The 27,595-nt window shown below is 47.4% G+C and overlaps 1 protein-coding gene and 1 long non-coding RNA gene across 2 annotated transcripts in view; one reads left to right on the top strand and one right to left on the bottom strand.

Annotated features, from left to right (window-relative positions):
- Positions 1–27,595, bottom strand: part of LOC135829267 (ankyrin repeat, PH and SEC7 domain containing protein secG-like) — a 41,749-nt gene continuing 14,154 nt past the window's right edge. Inside the window, exons 5-9 of the mRNA XM_065341670.1 lie at positions 26,786–26,884; positions 7,873–7,971; positions 5,258–5,356; positions 3,989–4,084; positions 1–117 (exon numbers count right to left, since the gene is read on the bottom strand). Coding sequence (XP_065197742.1) covers positions 1–117; positions 3,989–4,084; positions 5,258–5,356; positions 7,873–7,971; positions 26,786–26,884 — 510 coding nt within the window. The remainder of the gene's footprint in view (positions 118–3,988; positions 4,085–5,257; positions 5,357–7,872; positions 7,972–26,785; positions 26,885–27,595) is intronic.
- On the top strand, positions 20,767–23,110 carry LOC135829521 (uncharacterized). The gene is made up of 2 exons (XR_010555848.1): positions 20,767–20,979; positions 21,064–23,110. It is a non-coding gene; the product is annotated as an uncharacterized LOC135829521 (long non-coding RNA).

Raw genomic sequence — 27,595 nt, 5'->3', positions numbered from 1 at the left:
CTAAATCCGGTTCTTTACCGCATCATTGATGTTACAGTCCGCCCCTGCAGTGAGCAACGCTTGACACACGTCGATTCTACCTATCATGGCGGCATGGTGCAACGGAGTGGATCCATGCTGGAAGCACATGCAAGAAACAACAGTACAGGAAAAAGTTCTTGGGAAGTCTGAGTATAGATCACAATCACAATTGTAAATCAAAGCAAAACAATGCAGAGTGGAATTCAACAATTGGTTGATATGGTCCTACTTGTCTGGTACTGCCGTGGACATGGAAACCCGGTGGCACGTCTAGCGGCCCCTGGGCGCTGTCCATGCAGCCTTGATTCGGTACGCCTAGTCTACGGTGCACACATGCAGTGAGCTGGTCATATCTTTTTTTTTTTTTTTTTTTTTTTTTACTATTGTTCACAAACCCAACTCGTAAAATAAATAATTATGTCTGATCAACATGTGCACTGCATGCAACGTTTTGTACTCACTGAGAGCGCCGGTCCCGGTCATTCGACTGGATTTCCATGTCCAAGACAGTATTTTCTTTTGGGTTTGCGTCCTGGTGGGTCTGGCATTTTTTGGTCGCTGTGTGCAGGTCCAATATGGCATTTGGTACACTAAAAGACGGTCACTGGTCACGCAAGGCAGGTACAGTTTCCTTGTAGAACTGTCCATGCATGGAAAAATGCTGGTTAAAAGCAGATGGTGGCTAAAAGCAGAGGTCGCTTACACCAGGTTTTACTGTAGAGTGAAATCTGGCCAAGTTCATACGTCCACAGATTTGTAGTACATGTCTAGTATGGTATTACTTATGATTTCCAGAAAAGTCACGTCAACTGAATCAGCCGTGGGCCAAAACCGAGCAGAGTTGCCCATGCACCCTGTCTCTAATATGTTGATATAGAGCAGCGCAAGGAACAAAATGAGAAACGCAACTTGCAGAAGTCCTAAGGGAGCATCTCATCAGTTCGCATTTTGTTTCTAAACATAACGCATTTCGAAACAGGGGTAGGGAGGGTAGCGCCCTTTTCGAATAGAAAAATGACTGTTCGCACATTTTCTGGAACTGTACAATCTACTACCGTGCTAGATCCCTGCAGCAAATGAGTGTGTTTTGGTGGAGATCTACCTGTGTTTGCAGATCAGCTAACCCTTGCACAACATGCATGCAGGCTACTCAGAGGTGTCAAATGTCACACCGGCCTGATCAAATCGTGTACATGTGCCTGGCCAGCGTCTACAGCAGTACAGTTGTTGTGGAGGAACTATGTTTATGTGCGTGTACATGTCATTGATTGTACTTGTACGCAGTAAATGCGGTACTACTGGATGCCATTCACGACCGCTCTAGCAAAACATTCATATCCATATACATGTACATGTACAATCATGTACATAAGCATACCATAGCATGGGGCCGCATGGACGTGTACAGTAGATAAACACAGAAAATGTGCGATAAGACTTTCGAATAGAGGGGGGAGGTAGGGGGTAAAGTCTATTCGAAATGCGTTACGTTTGCAAAATAAATACGAACTTATGAGATGCTCCCTAACTTCCCTGGTTTTGTGCTTTGCTCTCAAAACAAGTTTGTGCAACTTTTTGCTTTTCGGTTTCCAGATCATGCACCCGAAGTTCTCCTTCTACTCCTCCCGAAGTCATTCCAAGTTCTTGTACAGGTAGACTCCCTCTAATTCGAATACGGTATAATTCGAGCATTCCGTGTAATTCGAACTTTTTCTTCGTACCGATCTTCTGCAAGTCACTTCAAGTTAAATTCGAATGCATAATTCGAAGTACGAAAAGTGCACCCGCTGGATAATTCGAACTCTGCCTTCGTACAGAAGAGCAGTTTACAGTACAGTGACTATGTCCTTCGAGCGCTTATTTCGAAGTGAGATGGAGTTGCTCTACTCGTAATTCGAAGTACATTTTTTCTCCTTCTCTAGCCAAGAGTAACTCAGAAATTGATCGTTGGTCCGCTCCAGGATCGACAATAGCGTTGAAGAAACCCACCTTCTCTCGAAATTTGATCCAAGCCTGTGCAAGGCAAAGTGCAAAGATTTGATTGAAGACGACTTTTTCCAGGTGATTGGCTCCCTTCGCGGATCTCAATGGCTTGTCATGCCGCGCCAGCTCATGCGCAAAGAATTTTAGGACTGAAGAACAACTGGAAGTCATAAAAATTATCTATGCCTATGCTCCACTTCCGTTCTTCAGAACGACCGTGCTGCTCTCCAAGGGGCTTTCATGGCGCAGAGAAGGCAGCGCTGTTCTTTTGCGTTGAAATCGTTCCAGGAGAACTGCAGCGATTGAAAACTGCTTCACTAGAACTTAATAGAAGATGAAAATAATGTCCAATGACTTCATGTCGATCCAGTGTTTTGGTGAAATGAACTGATTTCGTTGTTCATGACCACCTATGGCACTTGTGCCAGTGGTAGTGAGACTTATCCACTCACCCCCACTGTTAGGCGCTGCATCTGCCGCTAGGGTTTACCGGGTGTTAGCGGCAGTCGCGAGTACCCTTCTGGAACGGACACGATAATTTCCTTTAATTTTTTACTTTTTTATGTTTCGTTGTTGCAAATAAAATATGCAAAAATAATCAGCACGCAATTTCGAGCATTTTCACATACATATCAGTACATGGGACTGCATTTTGGATAATTAGAAGTTCCGGATACTTCGAGTATAGTGCCTGGCAATTTAAGGTTCGAATTAGACGGAGTCTACCTGAACTTCGACAAACTAGCAGCTAATATATGTAATGGATGGAACATAATATTGTACCGCCTGCACCTGCTCAGGTGAAAGATTCTGGCGTGATGGCGTCTCTGAAGAATATGCCAATCTTGCACATCTTGTACGCAACGGGAGTCAGGCCAATTAAAAAAATAGACACAACACCCTGGGGCAAAGATCTGCCCACACTGCAGTGTTGAGGAGGCAGTAGATTGAAAATTGCTCCTTCATGCAAGGATTCCAATCATAGCCAGCAATCGCATGTCATCACGTACATTCAAAATCAACATAATTTTGCGAATCGACCTTTTTTTCAGGATCACTTTTCAACGAGGGCGAAGCAAAGTGGGCCGAACGAAGCCTAGAGGAAGAAAATCACCCTCTCCACTTCACCATCACGATACTGACATAGATACGAGATGAAACAACTAAAAAATCCACAGGAAAACTGTACGGCCATCATCGCGCTGACTTTGGTCTGACTTTGGTCTGAGAATTTCTATCACGATCAAAAATGTACGAGGAGCACTCAAAAATAAGCCACAGACGTACCTTTATCGCTCTCTACTCCTTTTTCAAGGCACAAAAGTCGTCTCTCCACTTTCAAACCAGGAACCAGACATACCAGTGGTCCTTTTCAGCTGCTCCACGAGCGCAGGAAATGTTCACCAAGGGGCGCAGAGCAGCATCCATTCCAGAAAAAGAGCTAAAATACGAGTGAGACTGCATGCCTGAGTACATGAGTACATGTATGAGTACATGCAGAAAATAGTCAATTTCAGCGTTTCTGCTCCAAACAGCAACTAGCTTCGACTAGAAACAAAGATTACACCAAAGGATCAAACAACAACCATTTTCTGCAGTTTTTTTGCAGATGGCTTCCTTGTGCTTGGCCCAGCACGCCAAAAATCACACCTCGGAGAAGTACAAAAATTACAACTCTCAGATGTCCTCGATTGCTGGCCATGTTGGTGAGGGTCTGTGGAACACATGAGTTGTTTTTTCTCGATAGTACATTGTTAGCACAGACCATAATCATCATGGTTCATGACACCCTATTATACTGTCCTTGACCGCATTCTTGATGTCACAGTCCGCCCCTGCAGCGAGCAGCGCTGGCACACATCGATTTTTTCTGCCCAGGCAGCATGGTGCAACGGAGTGTTGCCATGCTGGAAGCAATTAATTTTACAGTGTAAAGCAGAACAGGATCAGCATGGTTCATGACACTCTAAATCCGGTTCTTTACCGTATTCTTGATGTTACAGACCGCCCCTGCAGCGAGTAACGCTTGAAACACCTCGATTTCACCCCAGACGGCTTTGTGCAACGGAGTTTCGCCATCCTGGAAGCACATGCAAGAAACAAGAGTACAGGAAAAAGCTCTTGATAAGTCTTGTCGTAGATCACAATCACAATTGTAAATCAAAGCAAAACAATGCAGAGTGGAATTCAACAGTTTGTTCATATGGTACTGCTTGTCTGGTACTGCCGTGGACAAGGAAATCCGGTCGCACGTCTAGCGGCCCCTGGGCGCTGCCCATGTAGCCTTGATTCGGTACGCGTAGGCTACGGTACACACATGCAGTGCGCTGGTCCTATCGGATCAACATGTGCACTGCATGCAACGTTCTGTACTCACTGAGAGCGCCTGTCCCGGTCATTCGCCTGGATTTCCATGTCCAAGACAAGACAGTATTTTCATTGCATGAATACCATTAGTGTACAGACATACATGTATGTCTTTTTCTTATCCGTGTGTTGTTATACAAATTGGATCAACGCCCAGGATGTGGTAGGAATGTGGCTAGACATGCACATATGCAAGTGCAGTGATGTAATCTGAACTGGTCCAGGGTGACAGCTTTGCACTTTATTAGTTCGGATTTCAACACTCACGACCGTACTTGCTCGCTGTTTGGGTTTGAGTGCATACTTTCAGAGCGTGGTGAAGGTAAGTTACGTGATAAAGGCAGAGAGCCGCGCACTGACCCATAACCACAGTTGCATACTCTTGTTTATGCACTCTTGCTACTTTCCACGGGGATGGAGTCTGTGCTGCACTAGCCTGTGGCAATGTAAGATACAATATACATGTAGCTCGGAATACTTATCTTTTTTCAGCTCATGTCCCTGAAGTTCACCTGCATACTCCTCCCTAAGTCGTTCCGAGTTTTTGTACTTCGACATACTAGCCCCCAATACGTGTAATGGATGGAACATTATTGTTCTGTCGGGACCTGCTGAGGTGAAAGATTCTGGCATGATGGCGTTTCTCTACACTATACCAAGCAATGGGAGCGTGACCGATTTTGAGAACAATAGACACAACAAACTGGGGCAAAGACCTGCACACATTGATGGGGTGAGGAGGCTGTAGGTGAGAATTTTCGGGTTAGGACAGGATTCCACCCGGATAAAGGTCAAGGAACAGATGATTGTTTGCACGTTAATTGTACAGTGCAAACACAGAACATGATCATCCTGGTTCATGACACTCAATGTCACTGTGCTTTACCTCATTCTTGATGTTGCAGTGCGGCCCTGCAGCGAGCAGCGCTTGACACACATCGAGTTTACCTATCCAGGCGGCATCCTGCAACGGAGTGTTGCCAAGCTGGAAGCACACGCAAGAAACAAAAGTACCGGAAAAAGTTCTCAATGAGTTAGATTGTGGGTCACAGTCACAGTTGTAGATCAAAGCAAAACAATTCAGAGTGGAATTCAACAGTAGATGAATATGGTACTACTTTTCTGGTATTTACATTGCATGATTGCCATTAGTGTACAGACATACATGTACACTTATACCTCGGTTATCCAGACCCCAAAGTTACGGGCATTTCAGGCTACCGGGAAAACTTTAGCCGAGGTTCAGGGAAATGATAGTACTCTTTTGGCGATTTTCGTGGAAATAGTGACGACATACGCCATATTTATGGCCATTCCCCGTCAAAATGTATGTCATTCGGGGAAACAGACATTTCGAAGTTACGGGTAGTGCCCGGATAAACAAGTTATGAGTGTATTTCATATTGTCGAATCATTGTGTCGTTGTACAAATTGGATCAACGCCCAGGTTGTGGTATGAATGCGGCTAGACGTACACATAATATGAAAGTGCAGTGATGTGATCGGAACTGGTTCATGGTACCAGTTTTGTGCTTTAGGTCACATTTCGGTGAAGAGAATTGTACGTCGCTGCCTTAATCTGGTCCCTCCCGGGTGATTCAGCGTCAATTTTGGAGTTTGTGCTTTTGCCACTTTCAAAATGGATGTATTTGCCTTTTATTCTGCATGTGGAATATTAATATCGTACTCGTAATACAGGTTCAGCGAATCCCAGCCTATTCATGCGGCTGCAGATTCGTAGTACATACTGTAGAACAGGTAATTTAGCGACTAGTTGTATTTTAGCGTTTTACCATTGTCAACTGGTTAAGCCTAGTTCACATTCGACGGGGCGCGACGGGACGCGACGTAAGGATCGACGGGAAGCGACGGGACGGACTGACGGCGTCCAATGTGAACACCAGGAACGGGAACGCAACCGTACTACCGTACAGATCGGGAAGCGACGGGAAGAGTTGGATCGATCCACCTTTTCATACCGTAGACGGGCGTAGACGGGGACGCAAGCGTACAAAACGGTTACAATTCGAGTGTGAACAGGAGACGGCGTCGTGCGCCGACTACTCCCGATTCGTACTTGGAAATTTTTAGCATTTTGAACACTGCGCTTCCCATGATAAGTCACAGAATGGCTAGCACGACTGGAGTTGAATTTTAGCAACATAAGATCTCATGTCACTTATTGTATTTAGGGATAGTAGAAGCGTGACAGACGAACTATTCTATCATTTCCTGGGGCTATTATTTGAATGCCACAACTTTCAGGGCTAATTTGTTGGTCTTCATGAAAATCTCGTATTGTGAACTTGATTCCGCTTCTTTCAAGGAGAAATAATTGAAGAGAAGTCCCGAAAAACGAGAAATTAGGTCGGAAAGTCACCCCGTCACGGACCGTGCCTTATGACTCGCGCCGTTCGACGACTGCTGCATGTCGTGTCGTACGAATCGTACAGGATTTTACAGCTCACCCCAGCCCTCCCGACAAGCCCTTACGTCCCGTACCGTCGGCGTTGCGTCGAATGTGAACTAGGCTTTAGCGACGTTTTAGTTTCGCTATGTGCAGCGATTTTACTCACGGATCACCAGTGCACTACTTGTCTCAACGGATTAAGGACTTGAAACTTTAGCGAAAATGAGTCGATCGCTAAATTCGCTAGGGTTTTACGTCGCTAAAATTACCCGTTCTACAGTACCTCATACGGTGTTACTGTCTAATGATCTGGAGAAAAGTTTCTGTCAACTGAATCCACCCAGGGCCAAACCAAGCGGAGTTTAGCATGCACTCTGCAAACGAAATAACACTCACGTCGTCTCCGGCATGTTGATATAAAGTGGCGCAAGAAATAAAATGAGGAGGAAGGCATGCAGAAGGCTTAGCTTCCGTGCTTCTGTTCTTTGCTCGCGAAACCAGTTTGTGCAGCTAGTGCACCTAAACCCTACGTGGGGGTTCTTGTATGGAAATCCTGTATTCACATCTGGAATGCTCGAGGTTCTGTATGCACAGCCTACTATTCACGAGGATGGAGCCTGCGCTGCCCCAGCCTGCAGCAATGTAAGATACAATATATTTGTAGCTCTAAATACTTTTTTGTTTTCAGCTCATGCGCCTGAAGTCCACCCGTAGACTCCTCTCGAAGTCGTTCCGAGTTTTAGTACTTCGACATACTAACCCTTCATACGTGTAATGGATGGAACATGGTAATCATTGTTCCGTCTGGACCCGCTCAGGTGAAAGATTCTGGTATGATGGCGTCTCTCAAGAATATACCAAGTAATGGGAGCTTGACCGATTTTGAGAACAGTAGACACAACACCTTGGGGAAAAGGCCTGCACACATTATAGTCATGAGGAGGCCGTAAATGAATATTTCCGGTTAAGACAGGATTCCACTCGATCGGGTGAAGGTCAGGGAACACATGATTTATCGTACGTTAACTGTACAGTGCAAACACAGAACAGGATTATCCTGGTTCATTACACTCAATGTTACTGTGCTTTACATCATTCTTGATTTTACAGTCGGCCCCTCCAGCGATCAGCGCTTTACACAACTCGAGGTGACCTCTCCTGACGGCATTGTGCAACGGAGTGTTGCCACGCTAGATGCACACGCAAGAAACAACAGTGGAGGAAAAAGTTCTCAATGGGTTTGATTGTAGAACACAGTCACAACTGTAGATCAAAGCAAAATAATTCAGAGTGGAATTCAACAGTTGGTGGATATGGTACCACTTGTCTGGTATTTACATTGCATGATTGCCATTAGTGTACAGATATACATGTACACTTATACCTCGGTTATCCAGACCCCAACGTTACGGGCATTTCAGGCTACCGGACACCCTTTGGGTTAGTTTCAGTGGAAATGTTACTACTCTCTTGGCAATTTTTGTGGAAATAGTAGCGACATATGCCATATTTAAGGCCATTCCCCGTCAAAATGTTCTTCCTCCACGTGATCGAAATTGTTGCAGTTTGACTTTTGATATAAAACGGGGGATTTACTCACCAGCACTGGTACCAAAGGCAAGGAATCAGACATAGGCGATAATCATCAGTATTGGGTGACGGCAAAGTTCTATTTTCTGTTATTGGAAGCTGGAATATTTGAACTAGACGCAATTTCTTCGCTGATGTCGCTGCGATGGTAATTTCGACTCGCTGAGATCGGTCAGGCATTGCAGCCTGTACATTTCTCGTGCTTATGGCCATTCACTCAAGCCTCATTACTGTTTTACCTTAGCTGGGGTGAGAATGACTTCGTGGAACAAGTGGCAGCGCTTGGAGAAACATCGAGGGGTCAGCAAACTAAATGCCTGCAACAGCGATAAAATTTGTCGCTCTGGCTGAGACACTCAGTACATGTTTGTACCTGCAAGCGCCGTGTAGACTCTACACACAGCGCTAGTGATGCACGCGCAGGTGCCGTACCATGGTATACCAGTGATGCTGAAAAAGAGGGCGCGCTGGACGTGATAGTACACTTACCTTCATGTGACCACACAGCTAAAATAAATGGGCATGCCACGGCTAAAAAAAGTTCATTTCAAGATCGAGGTGATTCCGCCGACGGTAATCAACCGACCTCGCAACGATCGTGTATTCTTACTAGGCTTCGTTGGTGGTGAAGTAGAAATCATCCAGAGCTAGCAGACGACAAGCATAGCAGCTCTTGTCCTGTGGAGAAAGTCAAAGCGTTTGAGATGAGGCACGACCAACTTTCAACCTTCCTTGAAATATTTCGGAACGATATTTTTGCGTCCATTGACATCAGCGACGACGAGGACTTCATCTCTGCATGAAAACTTTCAGTCCAACAGTCCTGGAACGTTACTCTAGTCTTCAGACTATCATCCTGTGTAATAAGGTTTGAATGGCTTAGCTTATGGAGTTCTGCGACCATTTCGATGACGCGGAGGAAGTATGTGATTCGGGGAAACGGACATTTCGCAGTTACGGTCAGTGCCTGGATAAACCAGTCATGCTCCTGAAGTTCATCTGTATACTCCTCCCGAAGTCATTCCGAGTTTTTCTACTTCGACATACTAGCCCCTCATACGTGTAATAAAATTTCACGGTTCGCGTGAGACTCGGCCAAAGGCCCAGTTTTCCGCATCCGCAGGAACGCCACCACCCTCTTGGATCAAGGCGCAGATGCAGCTCCTAAGCGGTGGGAGGTGAGTAGATCAGACCCACCACAAAGTGGTCAAAGACCGAAATCCCATTCACTGCATCCATGTTTCCCTCGTGCCAGGCCACGAGTTCCCAATTAACTGTGGGTCGCAGCATGGCTGGAAAAAATCCTTCCGCTTCCAAGCAGGACTTGAACCTGGTACCCTCTGTTTCTCAATCATGGTCTTAGACCATCCCACTATGCCTGCCTGCCTACGTGTAATAGATGAAACATAAAATTGTCCTGCATGGACCTTGCTCAAGTGAAAGATTCGGGCATGATGGTGTCTCTCAAGAATATACCAAGCAATGGGAGCGTGACCGATTTTGAGAACAATAGACACAACACCCTGGGGCAAAGACCTGCACACATTGATGGGGTGAGGAGGCAGTAGATGAGAATTTTCCGGTTATGACAGGATTCCACTCGGGTATAGAACACATGATTGTTTGTACGTTATTTGTAAAGTGCAAACACAGAACAGGATTATCCTGGTTCATGACACTCGATGTCACTGTGCTATACCTCATTCTTCATTTTACAGTCGGCCCCTGCAGCGAGCAGCGCTTTACAAATCTCGATTCTACCTATCCTGGCGGCATCGTGCAACGGAGTGTCGCCAAGCCGGAAGCACAGGCAAGAAAAAACTCCATAGCTGGTTATCGTGTCATCTTGACGGCCGTTCACTCCAGTGCTTAGTTGGCGGGCAGATTTCTTCTCTCTACCCAATCTCTGCAGGGGTGCCCCAGGGCAGTATCTTGGGCCCTACGCTGTTTTTAACCCTTTGAGGACTACCCAAAACCACCTGGATTCCTACCATTTTCAGGCGAAAAATCAATATTTTCAAAAATTGATCTAGTGTCATAAAATTTGGTTCTAAAGAGACATAGACATCAGTAGGCAACAAAAACCAATGTTTCTACATCATATATCCATTATAGAGGCCAGATTGGTCAATTCAAAATAGGTGTATGTTGCGATTTTCTCAAAAAATTGAGATTTTCAAAAATTGGATATGGTGTCCTAAAGTTTGATTCTAAAGAGACATTGATATCAGTGACATCCTCAGAAAAGTAAAAAGGATCACACTGTTCATCCTCACTATCGCTTCTCATAAAGATAATGCCGAGGGCCTCAGACAAGGAGACACTTGACAGGTTACGTGCCATCGGCACTCTCAACAAACTAACAAGTTAGTTTAAATTTCCAAATAATTTCTCGATCGGCGCATTCTCTGAGTATACTCAAATGTGGCCCGTTCTCCACGGGACCGACGCGGATCGATTGCGACATGTCTCACCTTGACGAAGAATCAGATCGTACTTGTCTGAGCAACATATGAGCGACTTCAAGCACCTAAAAATTATATCGATATCGCAATTTTCTAAAAAACGGATATACTCGTCTTAAGGAATCCAGCTATACCTTAAAAAACGGATATATTCGTCCTTCGTCCTCAAAGGGTTAATATACGTGAATGACGCTGCCGATGTTCTTGATGGCAATGCTAAGCTTGAGGCCTACGCGGTCGATACCACACTATACAGTCTAGTATCCTCAGCTCAGTGCCCTCGGGACGCTGCACACACCTTGCAGGTATCTACAAACCGCCTGCATAAGTGGGGTTGCCGGTGGAAAGTGTCTTTAGAACCCACCAAGTCACAGGCTATTAATTGCAACCCTCCGACGCACTGACCTAGACCTACCCCAAATCCTGTTTGGTGGTACCCCTGTACCGGAGGAAACCAGCATATCACTGCTTTGTGTTCGATTTGACTCCAAATTGTCCTTTGCTAGTCACCTCAGCACCGTGACCATCCGCGCCCAGCAGTGCCTCGGCTTTCTCCGACGAGCGGCCCACATTCTAACGCCAGCTGGCCGAACAACTGTCTACAAGGCATTCGTGAGGCCCCTGATGGAGTATGCCCCGCTTGTGTGGATGGGCGCGCCAGCCAGCCACATCCAACGTTTGGATAATGTTCAACGCCGCGCACTGCGCATCATTGGCCCTGGTGCAATTCCCCTCAGTCTGGCTGTCCGCCGGACTGCTGCTGCTCTCTCGTGCATGTACAAATTGCATTTCATCACTGGTCCTCCTCAGCTTTTTGCTGTATTGCCACCGCATCGCGTTTCTCCAGCCAACCCCAGAACCAGGAACGAGCACAATAATGCCACTAGCCACGCCTATCAACTGTCAGACACGCTCCCTGTCTCAGCTCCATCCGTTGTGAAGCGGTCGTTCCCGTACTGCTGTAAAGGCGCATGGAACTCCCTTCCTGACAGGCTGCTGTCGCAGCGCCCGCACAAAACACGTTATCAGTCATTCAAGACAAAGGTCTACTGACACCTGAGAGACAGCAACTGGTACTGGGCAACATATTCCCTGTAATGTTTCGAGCTCGTCGCTTGCCCGACCCGCTAATCCGCGTACCTTGCCTTGCTCAGAGTGCTCAGCTTTGTTTTTGCATACGTGTACATGTACATGGTACATGAGTCCAAACACTGATAATTTACAATCTCTTTTTATCTAGTTTTTATTTTTCTAAACACCAACCAGCACTTTTACCCATTCTACTTCCCCATAGCTAGATCTAGCTTCGCTTTACATTTCTGTTTCTTTTCCTGGTGCGTGCTTGTGGCATTGAAGCCGAGACCTTTCATCGGTGGAGCCCCTGGTATCTCACCATCACTGCTGCCCAGTGCAGCTGCTACTCAGTAGCTGTTTGTTTTTGTCCACAGAATTTTTTATGTTACGAGTTACAAATCTTACAAATTGAAGGGCACTCACGTCGTCTCCGACATGTTGACATAAAGTGGCGCAAGAAATAAAAGGAGGAGGAAGGCATGCAGATGTCTAAGCTTCCGTGCTTCTGTTCTTTGCTCGCGAAACCAGTTTGTGCAGCTAGTGCACCTAAACCCTACGTGAGGGTTCTTGTATGGAAATCCTGTATACACATCTGGAATGCTCGATGTTCTGTATGCACAGCCTACTATTCACGAGGATGGAGCCTGCGCTGCCCTAGTCTGCAGCAATGTAAAATACAATATACATGTAGCTCGAAATACTTTTCTTTTTTCAGCTCATGCGCCTGAAGTCCACCTGTATACTCCTTGCGAAGTCGTTCCGAGTTTTAGTAATTCGACATACTAACCCTTCATACGTGTAATGGATGGATCATAGTAATCATTGTTCCGTCTGGACCCACTAAGGTGAAAGATTCTGGTATGATGGCGTCTCTCAAGAATATACCAAGCAATGGGAGTGTGACCGATTTTGAGAACAATAGACACAACACCCTCGGGCAAAGACCTGCACACATTATAGTCATGAGGAGGCCGTAAATGAACATTTCCGATTAACCCACAACCAACTTACACTGTATAGTGCAGTTAGCTTTTTTTTGAGCTCCGTAGTTTTTCGCAGGTTTTGTAGCAGCCAGCCGGCAGCAGGCCGGTCTGGAGCAGGGTAGGCGCTGGATAGTTTAAAATTAGGTAGTAGAAAGTTAGAGCGTTCCAAATGCCCACGTCCGGTGAAAATCGCAGTTGGAGTTCGGTCTCTCCGAAAGTTCTAAAGAGGAACACGGGGACTTTCCACGTTCCACTGCACACGAAAACCCTCGAAGTTGCTGAGGCCCTGATAGAACATGGCTACTCCGACCTGATATCCGTGCAGCTGACCAGTAACTTGAGCTGCAAGGCCACGTTTCATTCCCGAGACACTCTGACACGACTTTGCCGAAACGGTTTCCATCTCATGTCAGTGGAAGTGCGCGTCACTCAACTGGTGCCTGATTCCGTGGAAATCCAAATTCACGATGTGCCTACCTGGGTCCAGGATGACGTTATTATCGAAAGCCTGGGTGTCTTTGGATCGGCCGTTGGGCCTCTTCGCCATGGATTTGTCAAGACGAAGTCAGGGCTCGCCATTGCCACTGGTATCCGCTTCGCCACATTCTCTCTTCACCCCAACATGCAGATTCCGTCGTATGTGAAAACATCTACGAACAACTTGTTTCGTGTACGCTACGAAGGCCAGCCTGCAACCTGTCGTGAATGCTCCCAACCGGGACACATCGCTGCAGATTGCAAACTCGCCACAGGAACGACATACGCCAAGCGAACCGCGCACACCAGAACAAGCGCAACTGCAACTGTCGGAGGGCAACCTGGTGAACTTACCGTACAGACCGGAGTCCACAACAAGTCGCCAGACTCGGCACGCTCCAGCAGAAGGCCCAGCACCAGCCCGAGTACTCTCTCGAGTATTGGATGTAGTACGAGTGCAACTCCTGTGGGGTCAAATGTTGGAGAACCCGCAGTCAGCACTGAAGTGCTCGAAACGGATTTGAATTTGAAAACTACGAAAGTCGATGAGGGGACTACTGAGGTTACTTCAGCGTTGAACAACCTGACAGATACTGAGCCAGACATGTCGTCCGCACAGGGATCGCTGTCAAGCATGACAGCACACCCCAGATCTCCCCTCGCGGACGTCGAAGTAGACATTGCAGAGCGAGATCTAGAACGGACAGAGCGACTCCTATCAGAAGTGGCATCAAACATCAACACCGAAGCGATCCACACTTGGTTCACGCCTGAACGACGAGGCAGGAATGCCAGCACTGAGTCCTCACCAGAGTTGGCAACTGGGGGGAAGAAGAAGGATTCCAGGAAACCAACAAATCTAGCTCCAGGCTCACGATTTAGTCCGCTTGCCAGAGTCTAATCGTGACTTTAAAAAAAAAATGCAGAACTATAACTATAATGTAACACCCACAGCACCATCTACCTTCTCGACCCAGTCACTGCGCCTCCTGGTGACTAATGCTTTTAGCTTAGCAAACAAATTTGGAGAATTTGTCCACACTGTCACGCACCACAATGTAGACATCGCTGTTGTGACCGAGACCAAGTTTGATGCAACTATCATGCCAGCTAAAGAGATGCGAAAAGACCACCAACAATCTATTAGATCATGACTAGTTCACATTCCACGTTGAAAGTACTGTCCCTGAACATCTGCAGCCTCGCCAGAAGCTGCAGGATCTAATGCAACTGGCCTCTACTTGTGTGCTCAATGTAATAGCTGTCTCAGAAACTTGGCTCGATGGTACCATTACAACAGCAGAAATGTCCATACCAGGTTACACCCTACATCGCCTAGACCGTTGCGGGAACTTGGGTGGTGGTGTGTGTATATACACTGATGTCGGACTGAAATGCCTTCCCCGGCCAGATCTTGCCACACAGGGTATTGAGTGCTGCTGGGTAGAGGTGAAGGCCCAGCCGAAGCCTTGTCTCATTGCCTGTCTGTATCGGCCACCTCATATGCGAGTGTCTTACTGGCAGGCCCTGGAAGCGACGTTCACTCGTGCGATGAGGGAGCCAAAGGATGTGATAATCTGTGGTGACTTCAATGTTGACTATAGCTGCCAGAGTGGTCAACTCTCATATCTATCTGACATCGCGAATACCCTCGGACTGTCACAAAGTGTGAGTCAGGCCACAAGAATCGGAATTACGGGATCACAAACCACCCTGGACTTAGTATTTAGTACGTTGCTGTGCAGAGCCCCAACCATTGTCTCCCCAGTATCACTTAGTGACCATTCGGCTGTCATCTCCACCCTGCTACCACTGCTGACTGTGCACCCCAGAGTGCTCAACCGCAGACTCGGCACCTCCGAGGCATCAACATGGAAATGTTTCGCAATGACCTCGTGGCTGCAAACTTGTGCTCCTTGGATGGATCGTGTGATGAGATGTGGACTCGATGGCTGCAGAAGTTCCTGGATATCCTAGACAAACATGCTCCTTTGAGAACCCGCCGCACCAAAGCACGCAAGCATGTTCCTTGGATGGATGCAAACCTGCTGGCCACAATATCTAGTCGAAACCGGGCCCACCGCAAATGGCTACGCACCTGCAACCCTGTGGACCATGAAGCTTTCCGCCAGACCAGACGTGATGTGAACCAGCTTAACCGACGCCTCAAGGCCTGCTACTATCAGGATCAGTTTGCCAATGCGGAAGGCCAGCCAAGACAAACATGGAGAGTGATTAACCAGGTATCAGGCAGAACACGGACCCACACTGCTCCTCAATGCCCCCCGGATGAAATCGGACAAGTGTTTGCGGACATCGTCACCGCATCACCAGCAATCAGCGACATCGCGCCTGACAAAAGTTTTTCAAATAAAATATTTCCACCCAAACGTCACTGCTGGTGTACCGGTGTGCTGAGCTCGCGCGATCGAGTGTGAAGTTTTTTTGTGATCTCAATGAAAATGGTGTACTAGCTGTGCTAGTACTTGTTAGCAACAATCCGAACTAGCGCACACACTGCACTGCATTGCTTTGTACTGCATTCAAGACTGACGTCATGCGCTTTGTTTTGCTGCGTAATCACAAATGGCACCAGCCCATTTTGCGGAAAAGAAAAACAAATCTTGCTTGCCCTGTTGTGCTCTTCCAGACAACGGATCGTGCTTCAGCAGTGTTTCTTTTCCTTTCGTAGCTTTGCTGCCAGCCCGAGTGTCACCTCGACACTGTATTTCTTCAGTATGTCTGACCTAACTGTCGACACTGTCAAGGCAATGCCTTGCCAAGCCCCCGCGGCGAGCCTTCTCAGCGCGGCTTGAATCCGAAAGGAAACTTAGTAAAAGTATTTTACAGGACCGTTTGCTGGCACAACTAGCCCTTGGTAGTGAGGTCTGCTCCGGCCAGGAGAACCAGCAACATGACAGTGCGGACACGGCTCGCGAGCCCAGAAGCCCGACTTGCACCAATGCCTCCTCCGCCAGCTCAGGTGACGCGGGCTCAACATGGGATCTGCGCTCCCGTAGATCTACGTGACGAGGTGTAGTCGGCTTTGTCGGCCGCCATTTTATTATTATCGGAGAGCATTGTGCCGCTCCTCACTCAAGGCCAAGGCAATGCGGCTGCTGCCGCCACTACGCCAGGCCAAGGCCTTGTAACCCACCCGATCAGCCACCTGCACCAGCTGTGCCCAAGGCTGTGCAAGAACGTATCTTGCGAGGGGAGTTCGTAGATTTTTCAAGTTGGTTGCCTGAAATTCTTGCACACTTCCGGCCCAACATTCCGGCTGGTGCACAGCCCGAATAACGATAGCCAGCTAAATATCGTTGAGTCGGATGACCGTACGCGAAGCAGGTGCGTCGCAAGGTTCACGATAATTATACATGTAACTACCCGGCTCGAGGCATGGACCACATACATGTCTGTTATCACGGCTGCTGCCCTACACCGCACTGCTGAACTGCTGAACTGATTGCGTACCAGCAGTTGATCCTGACTGCTAACCGCCAGTTCTTCCCAAGCGCGTGGCTAGAGTACGACCGCCAGCTGCGGCTGCTCGTGGCCCAGTAACCAGGCACGAAGAGGTTGGACACCATCGACGTGAACCTATGGCAGATAGCTGTCACAGGCCATGCACACCCAAAATGCGCTCAATGTAAGACGGCCCATCCAGGGGCGGTTTGTGTCCTTTTCGTCCCCAAGCCAGCAGCATTTACCTCCAGTGGGCGCAACCATACCAGCGACAGCCAAGAAATCTGCCGCAACTTCAATGGAGGTCGCTGTTCTTCGTCGTCGTGCCGCTTCTCCCACACCTGCAGCCAGTGTGGCAAGGACCACCCATGCATCATGTGCAACCAGCAGCAGCGCGGAACCAATCGGCCACCCCGCCGCTCCTAGCAGAATGGCTACTGAATAGCTTGACTCGGTACGTAGCTTCTTTCCTATACACTCTGCAGACACCACACTGCTAGCTGACCACTTTGCCCGCCTGTTACCTAACCACTCATATCAATAATGCGTTGCGTATGTTCTCCATGGGCTGCGCCGTGGCTTTACTCTTGGATCTGCCGGCCAACACGACATTTCGGTTTTCTCTAATAATCTACCCTTGGCTTTCACTCACTCGGCATTTATATCCGAGCAATTAGCTGCTTCCTGCGCCCGCAGCGAGACCACAGGCCCATTTCCGTCACCTCCATTTCAGTTCATGCGCCGCTCTGGTATTGGTGCCATCCCCAAAAAGAACGGCAAGCTGCGAATGATCCACCATCTGTCTAGTCCGGAAGGCACCGGCGCGAACGACAGCATTCCTGCCGAGCCGCTCTCTCTCTGCACTACGCGAGCATTGACAACGCGATCAACATCATCATGTCATGCCCACAGCCTGTGTATTTGTCCAAGCTCGATGTACGCAGTGCATTTCGGCAGATCCCAGTCCGCCGTCAGGACTTCGCTGGGAAGGCTCCTACTACTACGAGCGCTTTCTGCCTTTCGGCCTCCGCTCCAGCCCAGCCGTCTTTGACTCAGTAGCCACAGCAGTCAACTGGATCATGCAGCACGAGTTTGCTATAGATCACCGGCTTCATTACCTCGATGACTTTCTCGATATCTCCACTGGTTTGGCTGCAGCCAACCAGCAACTCACCACCCCCCTCCGGGCATTCACGTATCTCGGCACTCCTCTTTGCTCCATCCCAGCTCGAGGGCCATCACCATCATTGACCTTGGTATTTTCCTAGACTGCGGCTACCAGAGGACAAGCTGTCCGAGATCCGTGCGCCACTCATGGCTACTATCAGCGAGCGCAGCATCGGCCAGCGTCAACTCGAGTCCCTCCTGGGGAAGCTCACTTTTGCTGCCCGAGTCATCGTTCCTGGACACACATTCATGCGTGAACTATGATCAGCGTGCCCTGAACTGTATCTGTGTATGCGAGTGCGGTGCATAAAGCCCACCTTGAGAATGGGTTTGCCGGCCCCTTAGTAGATGCGTGGCTTCTGGAGAGGGTGTTGAAGGGCATCCAGCGATGCCATGGTACGGCTGTACTCACCCCTTGCCTTCCTATAACTATGCCAATCCTACGACACCTGACGGATGCACGCCGGAAAAGTAGTATCCTGAATGGCCATGACAAGCTGCTCTACCAAGCCTCCATGCTGCTTCTTTGGATTTCTTCGGTGTGCTGAATTCACTAATGGCATCACACGGGGCTGTACTAGCTCCCCTGGTGACGGACGCTTGCAACTCTTCCTGCTTTCATCCAAGACGGACCCATTCGGTAAAGGCGTTACTAGTGACATTGGCCCGTCTGTACCGCCGTACTGCCCGGTCCGTGCCATTGTTAGCTACCCATTTGTCACTCGTCGCGAGGGACCAGAGCAACTCTTGTTCGTACTCTCGAACAGACAGCAGCTGACCAGGCAGTCATTCACAGTAACAGTATGGTCTCTTGTCGCTGCGGCCGGTGTACCATCCCAGTCGAACTACTCCGGGCATTCGGTCTACATTGGTGCAGCCACCACCGCTGCTATGGCTAGTGCCCCGACTCCTTCTTCCGAGTGGCAGGTCAGTGGAAAGAGCGATGCGTGTCTATGCTACATCCGGACTACAACAAGCGCTAAGCGCCAGCTATCGTCCCGGCTTGCTGCCGTGCCATGGATGCCATGATCCCCAACTCGGGTGAGTAATGAGCTACTGAACTCTAGCTGCGCAATGCTTGCCTGTGCTGACATAAATTGACCCTTGCTGTGCGTCAATAGTGCTTAGCTAACGGAGTGCTCGTTTCATGGGTCCACTCTCACAACTGGTGTTATCTAGCTATTTGCTGCGGCTCTGCCTTGCGCTATATTACATCCATTTAGCATTGCAGCTCTACGTTGAGCTAACAGCAGCTCTACTTTGAGCTAACAGCAGCTCTACTTTGAGCTAACAGCAGCTCTACTTTGAGCTAACAGCAGCTCTACTTTGAGCTAACCGCAGCTCTACTTTGAGCTAACAGCAGCTCTACTTTGAGCTAACCGCAGCTCTACTTTGAGCTAACCGCAGCTCTACTTTGAGCTAACAGCAGCTCTACTTTGAGCTAACAGCAGCTCTACCTTGAGCTAACAGCAGCTCTACCTTGAGCTAACAGCAGCTCTACTTTGAGCTAACAGCAGCTCTACTTTGAGCTAACAGCAGCTCTACTTTGAGCTAACCGCAGCTCTACTTTGAGCTAACAGCAGCTCTACTTTGAGCTAACCGCAGCTCTACTTTGAGCTAACAGCAGCTCTACTTTGAGCTAACAGCAGCTCTGCTCTGAGCTAACAGCAGCTCTGCTCTGAGCTAACACCAGCTCTACTTTGAGCTTCAAACCAGTTGTTTCGAAACCAGCACTCCTCAATCCAAAGATGCCTCTTTGTTGACTTGTTTGTGTGAGGGATGGGGCTAATGGTGTACTAGCTGTGCTAGTACTTGTTAGCAACAATCCGAACTAGCGCACACACTGCACTGCATTGCTTTGTACTGCATTCAAGACTGACGTCATGCGCTTTGTTTTGCTGCGTAATCACAAATGGCACCAGCCCATTTTGCGGAAAAGAAAAACAAATCTTGCTTGCCCTGTTGTGCTCTTCCAGACAACGGATCGTGCTTCAGCAGTGTTTCTTTTCCCACCATCCCTCCCTATTCCACTTATTCACACCATCATAATTATCGTAAACACTAATCGGGTCCACTCTCACAACTGGTGTTATCTAGCTATTTGCTGCGGCTCTGCCTTGCGCTATATTACATCCATTTAGCATTGCAGCTCTACGTTGAGCTAACAGCAGCTCTACTTTGAGCTAACAGCAGCTCTACTTTGAGCTAACAGCAGCTCTACTTTGAGCTAACAGCAGCTCTACTTTGAGCTAACCGCAGCTCTACTTTGAGCTAACAGCAGCTCTACTTTGAGCTAACCGCAGCTCTACTTTGAGCTAACCGCAGCTCTACTTTGAGCTAACAGCAGCTCTACTTTGAGCTAACAGCAGCTCTACCTTGAGCTAACAGCAGCTCTACCTTGAGCTAACAGCAGCTCTACTTTGAGCTAACAGCAGCTCTACTTTGAGCTAACAGCAGCTCTACTTTGAGCTAACCGCAGCTCTACTTTGAGCTAACAGCAGCTCTACTTTGAGCTAACCGCAGCTCTACTTTGAGCTAACAGCAGCTCTACTTTGAGCTAACAGCAGCTCTGCTCTGAGCTAACAGCAGCTCTGCTCTGAGCTAACACCAGCTCTACTTTGAGCTTCAAACCAGTTGTTTCGAAACCAGCACTCCTCAATCCAAAGATGCCTCTTTGTTGACTTGTTTGTGTGAGGGATTGGGCTAAAGGATTTTTTTGAACTCACGCGTGCACGCGCGCTGTACACAACAAAGCTCTCTGCATGTCTTTTTCGGTGGAGGTGATTTTTGTTGTTGTTATTGTTGTGGCTGGCGACGAGAAGGCTCTCATTTACGCTAGGTATCTCATAGACAGAATGAGCCTGGTTTTTACGCCAAGCTGATGTTTTCAGCAGCAGTCCACTGTGGAGAAAATTCAAGCAGTCTTAGGGGCCTGAAGTTTTCGCTGCTTCTTACCGGATCGACAGTGGGAAAGAAGGTACGTTTATTTTATTGTAATAAATCAGGTCGCGAGGTCGACACAATTGAGCTGTTCGTTGCACTGTGAATTTTGTTGCTTTAGGGTGGCAGCGTGCAGTACCTTGTGAAATGGAGAGACTTTATCCTCTACGAATTTGGGAGTATGAAGAAGATATCAGTGACGATCTATCAGGTGATTTCATTTCATTTTGGGTGAATTTATTGAATGTATTCTTGCATGAATTTGAAAATCTCCCTTTTGTTTGCTGTAGATATTTTGATGGTTCGGGGAATGTTGGGCCCTTTCTCAGATGACGAATGTTTGAGGCTGCTGATGGAGCTTGCACTGCTGTGCAGTGAAAAAATAGAAGTGAAATAGTCACAAAAGGCAGAAAGGAGTTTTACGTGTAATAGTGCTCCACATTATTGTGTCGAGCCCTCTCCGCTGGCAGAAGGAAGTTTTCCTACTTGAAGTGAAATAGTGTATTTCTGACTTTCGAATCAGAAACTGGACAAAGGGGGTTGGGACCGAAGAATTTCCCTGTGAAGTTCTTTCCTCCAGGTTGGGATGCTTGCATGAACGTACATGGACAAGGCCCACGGGCTCACTACCTGATTACCTTCAAGCCTATGATTCGCCGTAGTCCATGTACGTTCCTGCAGTACTCCTCTGGATCTATGACAGGAGGGGATCGTGCTGCCCGGCAGTTTGTCTCTTCCACAGAGAAGGGCATTGATTAATCATGAGCTTACCGCAGACCACAACGAAAGCATTGTAGCATGAAACTAATTTGTCTGAATACAAATCTGCACAATGGCACAGACGGCTAATGGAGGTAAAGCATAGCATCACCAGCATTGTATTCCTGGAAGCAGTGCAAGTTATAGATTTAGGTATCAATATTTATCTAAGCTTTAGCGAAGTCCGGACGCAGTACATTACTAGTGTGAAAGATAGAAGAAAAAGCAATGATATCCGTATATACCCGGAAAGAGAGGTGAGAGTGGGTGGGAGTAAGTGAAAGCACTTGTACAAGCTAAACATCTGTGCAACCGGAAAGAGCAGAGAAAAGACTAAAGCAATTACACAGGCCATGTGTACGAGGTAATTTAGCAGTGAGACCCAAACATTCTTGTAAACCAGAATGCAGCTTCAGCACACATTTTCTATTTCTTCATGTTGTGCTGCTGTTGCCGTTTCCCAACGATATGATGAGGCTCTCCGTTATGCTTCTGCTGGTTTTCCTGTGCAGGTATGTGCTGCCGTAGCTCAGAGAAATCTTTGGCCAGGGTAGCCAAGATGGCATCATCCACATCCTCCTCTCCTTCAGGTTCACTTGTAGGTTTGGCATTCATGCTTGACATGTCCTTCAGTACTGTGTAGGTCTTCTCCTATTGGTTTTTGTCTGCCCATACCATTTGCACTGCTCAGTGATGTCGGCGACAGTCGCCTCCAGCTCACCATTTTCCATTTTTTTCTTTACTTTTTGGATACGCTGTGTGTCCTTGAGGTAGCATTTGAGGCTGACTCGTTCTTCTACCTTTGTTTTGCAAACATTCTTGTCTAGTGTTCAGTGATCGAACCCAGTCAACGTTGAAGCACCCTTGTTATTTCTTTCCGTTTCTTTTTATTCTTGTACGCCGCTGCCTGCAACCGTGCATTTTAATAGGTTTGCGAGAATCTCTTTTCGCCTGCAGCAACCAGAGTTTGAAAGTACCGACACAAACTGGAAGCATGCCCAGTTTCCAGACAACTAGCTGCTTCAAAAATTCTTATGTCAGATGAGTGACTGGTTGCGCAGCTGACATTATGGTGACATAATGTGTCCTTGTAGTTCTGTTTATTATTACTTGTATATTTCACTGTTCGCGTCAAACTCGGCTAAAGGCCGAGTTTTCCGCATCCGTAGGAGCGCCACCACCCTTCAAGGATCGTGTGTTTTAATATTATAACGGTGTATTTTGGTATTTGTTTTGACCATCAGTCCTTGGCTGATGCTGGTCATACCTTCAACATGTTGACGCGTTTTTCAAGGCATTCAATATACGTAGGCCGCAAGATTCTATCTTTTCATACCGAATACCGATGGCTAGTGCTTCCCTACTAGCCGCGCAAGTGTCACATCTGGCTGCGGCCAACTACCCTTTAATTTGTGTGTTGCCGCTATTGCTGTCTATGTCTCTGTGTGTGCCAGTATTTGAGGAACGAGAATTGGTGTTATTGTTGTTGTTGTTGTAGTCGTTGTTGTTGTTCTGGTTGTCATGGGCTGTGGCTGTTGAATGTAGGCTGTTGCTTTTGTTGTTGTACTTTTAGTTGAAGCTGCATCACAAACAGGTAACCACCTTGATGATGGTACACAATATCCGTTGAAGAAGCCGCAAAAAAACACTGTATTCTCAAACCAGTGGGCTGCAGAATGAAACCAAATATCAAGCTGGGCAAGCTGTTAGCCACTCTAAACGAAATTTACACCAAACAAGTTGCTATTTGTCAACAGGAAGTCATAAAATTCGACTCCCTGACTCAGTCACTCTACATTCATTAGACTACAGAGTAGTGACTGTAGTCACTGAGTAGTCTACGTCCTTGTACATGTACATGACAGCATGCATGCATCATTTCATGTCAGTACATCGCATGCATCCAGCTCATGGCCATGGCCATGGGAAAGCCCCTACAAAATGGCCTTCAGAGAAAGCCACGCGGTTGGAGAGGTAGTTCACTCGAAAAAACTGAGAAAGAAGTGCTTTTCATCTTCTTGCTGTTCAATGTCAAGCCAGAAACAATTGAGAAGCTGCTTGAAATGTGCAGAATGAGGCGATTTCCTAGATCTTTGAAGTTAGAAAGCGCACTGGACCTGCAATCTTTTGGAACTGGTCCTTCTTGAGGACAGAGATCAGACTAGCCAGGTGACAATGCTGTGGTTTGTTGGCTGACAATATTTGGAGGAAGCTTCAGAAATGACCATGAAGAAGGTCAATTCTTGCTATTTCCTCAAGATCACCAAGGTAACAGATACTTTTCAGTGGAGAAGAAAATCATGATTCTTAGGAGTTGAGATCGCATCGGTTGTTCAATGTTTTTCACTTTCGTTTTTTTCGTTGTGTAACTGTTTGTCTTGTTGGCGTGATTCACTAGTTTGATGCATTACATTTCGATTATGGCCATAGTTCAGAGCAATTTTCTTCCTTCCAAGATCAATCTCTGCAGTAAATGCGCAAATATTTTACGGAATTTCGGACTCTGTGGGATGTCATATAATTGCTGGTAATGATGCGACTCGCCCAAAGGTGCTGTCCATCCCCTCTGGTCCGCATGCAAGTACTGATCTCTGCTGCTTCAAGCCAGTATCCATCGCATGTGTACGCAAGTTGCTCAGCAGTGTAGATACGACAAAGTCAACGGGCAGTGATGGCGTACCTGCTCTTGTACTAGCAGCATGCTCTGACCTCTTAGCTCCATCAGTAACTCTCATCTTCAACAAGTCACTTTCCGAAGGGAGATTTCCACTATCCATGAAACTTGCAAATATCACCCCTGTGTACAAGAGCGGCGACCCTACTAAGGCCACCAATTTCAGGCCTGTTTCTCTGTTGCCTATTATCTCAAAGATCCTTGAGCGCATCGTACATTCGCAACTCACTGAATTCTTGACCACCCACAGCTTCTACCCAGATTGCCAGTTCGGATTCCGGAAACAGCACTCAACAGAGGATGCTGTTGTGATGGCATCAGAGGCCTTTGCCAATGCCAAAGACTCCGGACTCTCAACTTGCGCCGCCTTTGTTGACATGTCGAAGGCATTCGACAAGGTTCAACATGGCACCCTCATCCGCGACCTCTTCAGTATTGGTGTTGGTGGAAGTGCGCTGAATTGGCTGGCAGACTACTTAAGTGACCGGCAGCAAAGAGTTGTCATTGGGAACCAGCACAGCAAGGTATTCCAGCCCAGCAGTGGTGTGCCCCAGGGTTCCGTACTTGGTCCTCTGCTGTTTGTCCTCTATGTCCGTGGTGTGGCAGCTGAAGTGCAACCGTGTGGTGTGCGGACAGTTCAGTTCGCAGATGACATCATGCTCTATATTAGTAGGAGGGACAAACATCATCTGGAACGCAGTATGTCTTCTGCAGTTCCACACCTGGCCAGATGGCTTGCCAGCAGGAACCTGGTACTAAACGAGAGTAAAACACAGATTTTGTTCATCTCTGCCCATCGTTCTGTGAATCCTCGTGTCAGCGTTATGTGCTCTGGAGTTCAACTGGCACAAGTAGAATCCGCAAAGTATCTTGGTGTCCACATGGACCAAGATCTCAAGTGGACCACAATGGTCAACCAGATCGCCAAGCAAGCTGCCTGTAAAATAGCTGTCCTGTTTAGAAACAGGCGCTGCATGCCCCTCCCGTGCCGCATCACGTACCTGAAGTCCCTGATCCTTCCTGACTTCCTGTATGCTAGCAACTGTTTCTCTGCTGGCCTCACCTCACATCAGCTCGAGCGCCTAGAGCGGCTACTCAAGTGCGCAGTCCGCTGTGTTTACAACGCTCCATTTGCATCCCCATCTGCGCCGCTGTATTGCCAACTGCGATTGCACTCGCTAGAAGTTATGTACTGCCACAAGCTTCTTGGCTACACTTGGCGCTGCCTTCAGGGTAAATGCAGCACATTGCTTACCGATATGTTCAGTCCTCTTAATGCCGGCCGTGCTACACGTAGTAAGGGAAATCGAGCACTTAAATTTCCAGTCACTAAGACATCCGCTGGCACACATTCTGCCTCATTCCAATGTGTATCACTGTGGAACAGGCTCCAGCCCGACATCAGGAAAATCCCACAGTACCACCGATTCATGCGATCCCTCCCAGCACATGCTGCTTTTCAGTAATGCCACTGCCCGCTGTATTATTATTTCCTTTACTGGCCTAACTGGCTTTTACAATGTAATACTTTACTACCCACTCTACTCAGTGTCATTACCTTCATTGGCCTTTTATAATTTATTCTCCTTTTTAGTCGATATCATGTAAGTAGGCAAATTTGCCTGTTTGGTCTTCGACTCTAAATAAACAAACAAACAAACAACAAAACCCCTTTGGAGTCCATGGTTTGATTTCGAACCCTGGGCATTTTGTACTCATGTGGGTGCAGTCAAACTTTCGGTTCTCGGCCAAATCTTGACCAAATTCAACACTCGAAGGGACTAGGTGGTAGAGAAAACTCTCAGCTATCGCCTCAAACAGGTCCGAAGTCTCTCCGATGAAGTTGCAGTGAGCGGCGAGCGATCGAACATTTGAATTTTCTGCGCTGCGTGCTGCGAGTCAGCAGTGCGTGCAAAAAGGATTTTCCCAGCTTCATGACAGGCGGCACGTGCCAGGACAGGCGCGGCGCGAAGTCACGGCAAGGTAAGCTTCCACTCGAAAAAATTTGAACAGTTCCGAGCTAGATTCAGTGAAATGGCTACAGGAGACCGATTTCGTCTCAGATCTGGAGCTGGACTCGCGTTTTGAGCGCGTTGTGCCGGACAATGAGTATTGCTCTTGGCGAATTTAGGCTCATTGTATTTCTCTTATCAAGAGCTTTCTAACGAGCCCAAGATCTTCAAAATCGGTGAAGTAGAACCAAAGTTATGTTTGAAATTGAGTGCGCATTTTCGTCACTGCCACAAATTCCGAGGAAGCAAAAAATCTATGGACACCAAAGGGTTAAGACAGGATTCAACTCGATCGGGTGAAGGTCAGGGAACACATGATTTATCGTACGTTAATTGTACAGTGCAAACACAGAAAAGGATTATTCTGGTTCGTAACACTCAATGTTACTGTGCTTTACCTCATTCTTGATGTTACACTCGGCCCCTCCAGCGATCAGTGCTTGACACACCTCTAGGTTACCTCTCCTGGCGGCATCGTGCAACGGAGTGTCGCCACGCTGGAAGGACACGCAAGAAACAACAGTACAGGAAAAAGTTCTCAATGGGTTTGATTGTAGAACACAGTCACAACTGTAGATCAAAGCGAAACAATTCGGAGTGGAATTCAACAGTTGGTGGATATGGTACTACTTGTCTGGTATTTACATTGCATGATTGCCATTAGTGTACAGACATACATGTACACTTATACCTCGGTTATCCAGACCCCAAAGTTACGGGCATTTCAGGCTAGTGGAAATGTTACTACTCTTTTGGCAATATTTCTGGAAAACGTGACGACATACGCCATATTATCTATGGCCATTCCCCGTCAAAATGTATATGATTGGGAGTTATGGACATTTCAAAGTTACGGGCAGTGCCCGGATAAACAAGTTATGAGTGTATTTCATATTGTCGGATCATTTTGTCGTACAAATTGGATCAACGCCCATGATGCAGTACGAATGCGGCTAGACGTACACATATGCAAGTGCAGTGATGTGATCGGAACTGGTCCCTGGTACCAGTTTTGCGCTTTAAGTCGCATTTCAGTGAAGAGAATTGTATCGCTGCCTTAATCTGATCCCTACCGGGTGATTCAGCGGCAATTTTTGAGTTTGTGCTTCTGACACTTTCAAAAAGGATTTTTTGGCCTTTTATCCTCCAAGTATAATTTGATATCGTGCTCCTTATGCAGGTTCAGCGAAACCCAGCCTATTGACGCG

Source organism: Sycon ciliatum, chromosome 13 (assembly GCF_964019385.1).
Source record: "Sycon ciliatum chromosome 13, ocSycCili1.1, whole genome shotgun sequence".
NCBI lineage: Eukaryota > Metazoa > Porifera > Calcarea > Leucosolenida > Sycettidae > Sycon > Sycon ciliatum.
Note: the sequence above shows the minus strand (reverse complement) of the source record. Positions and strands in the feature narration are given on the sequence as shown.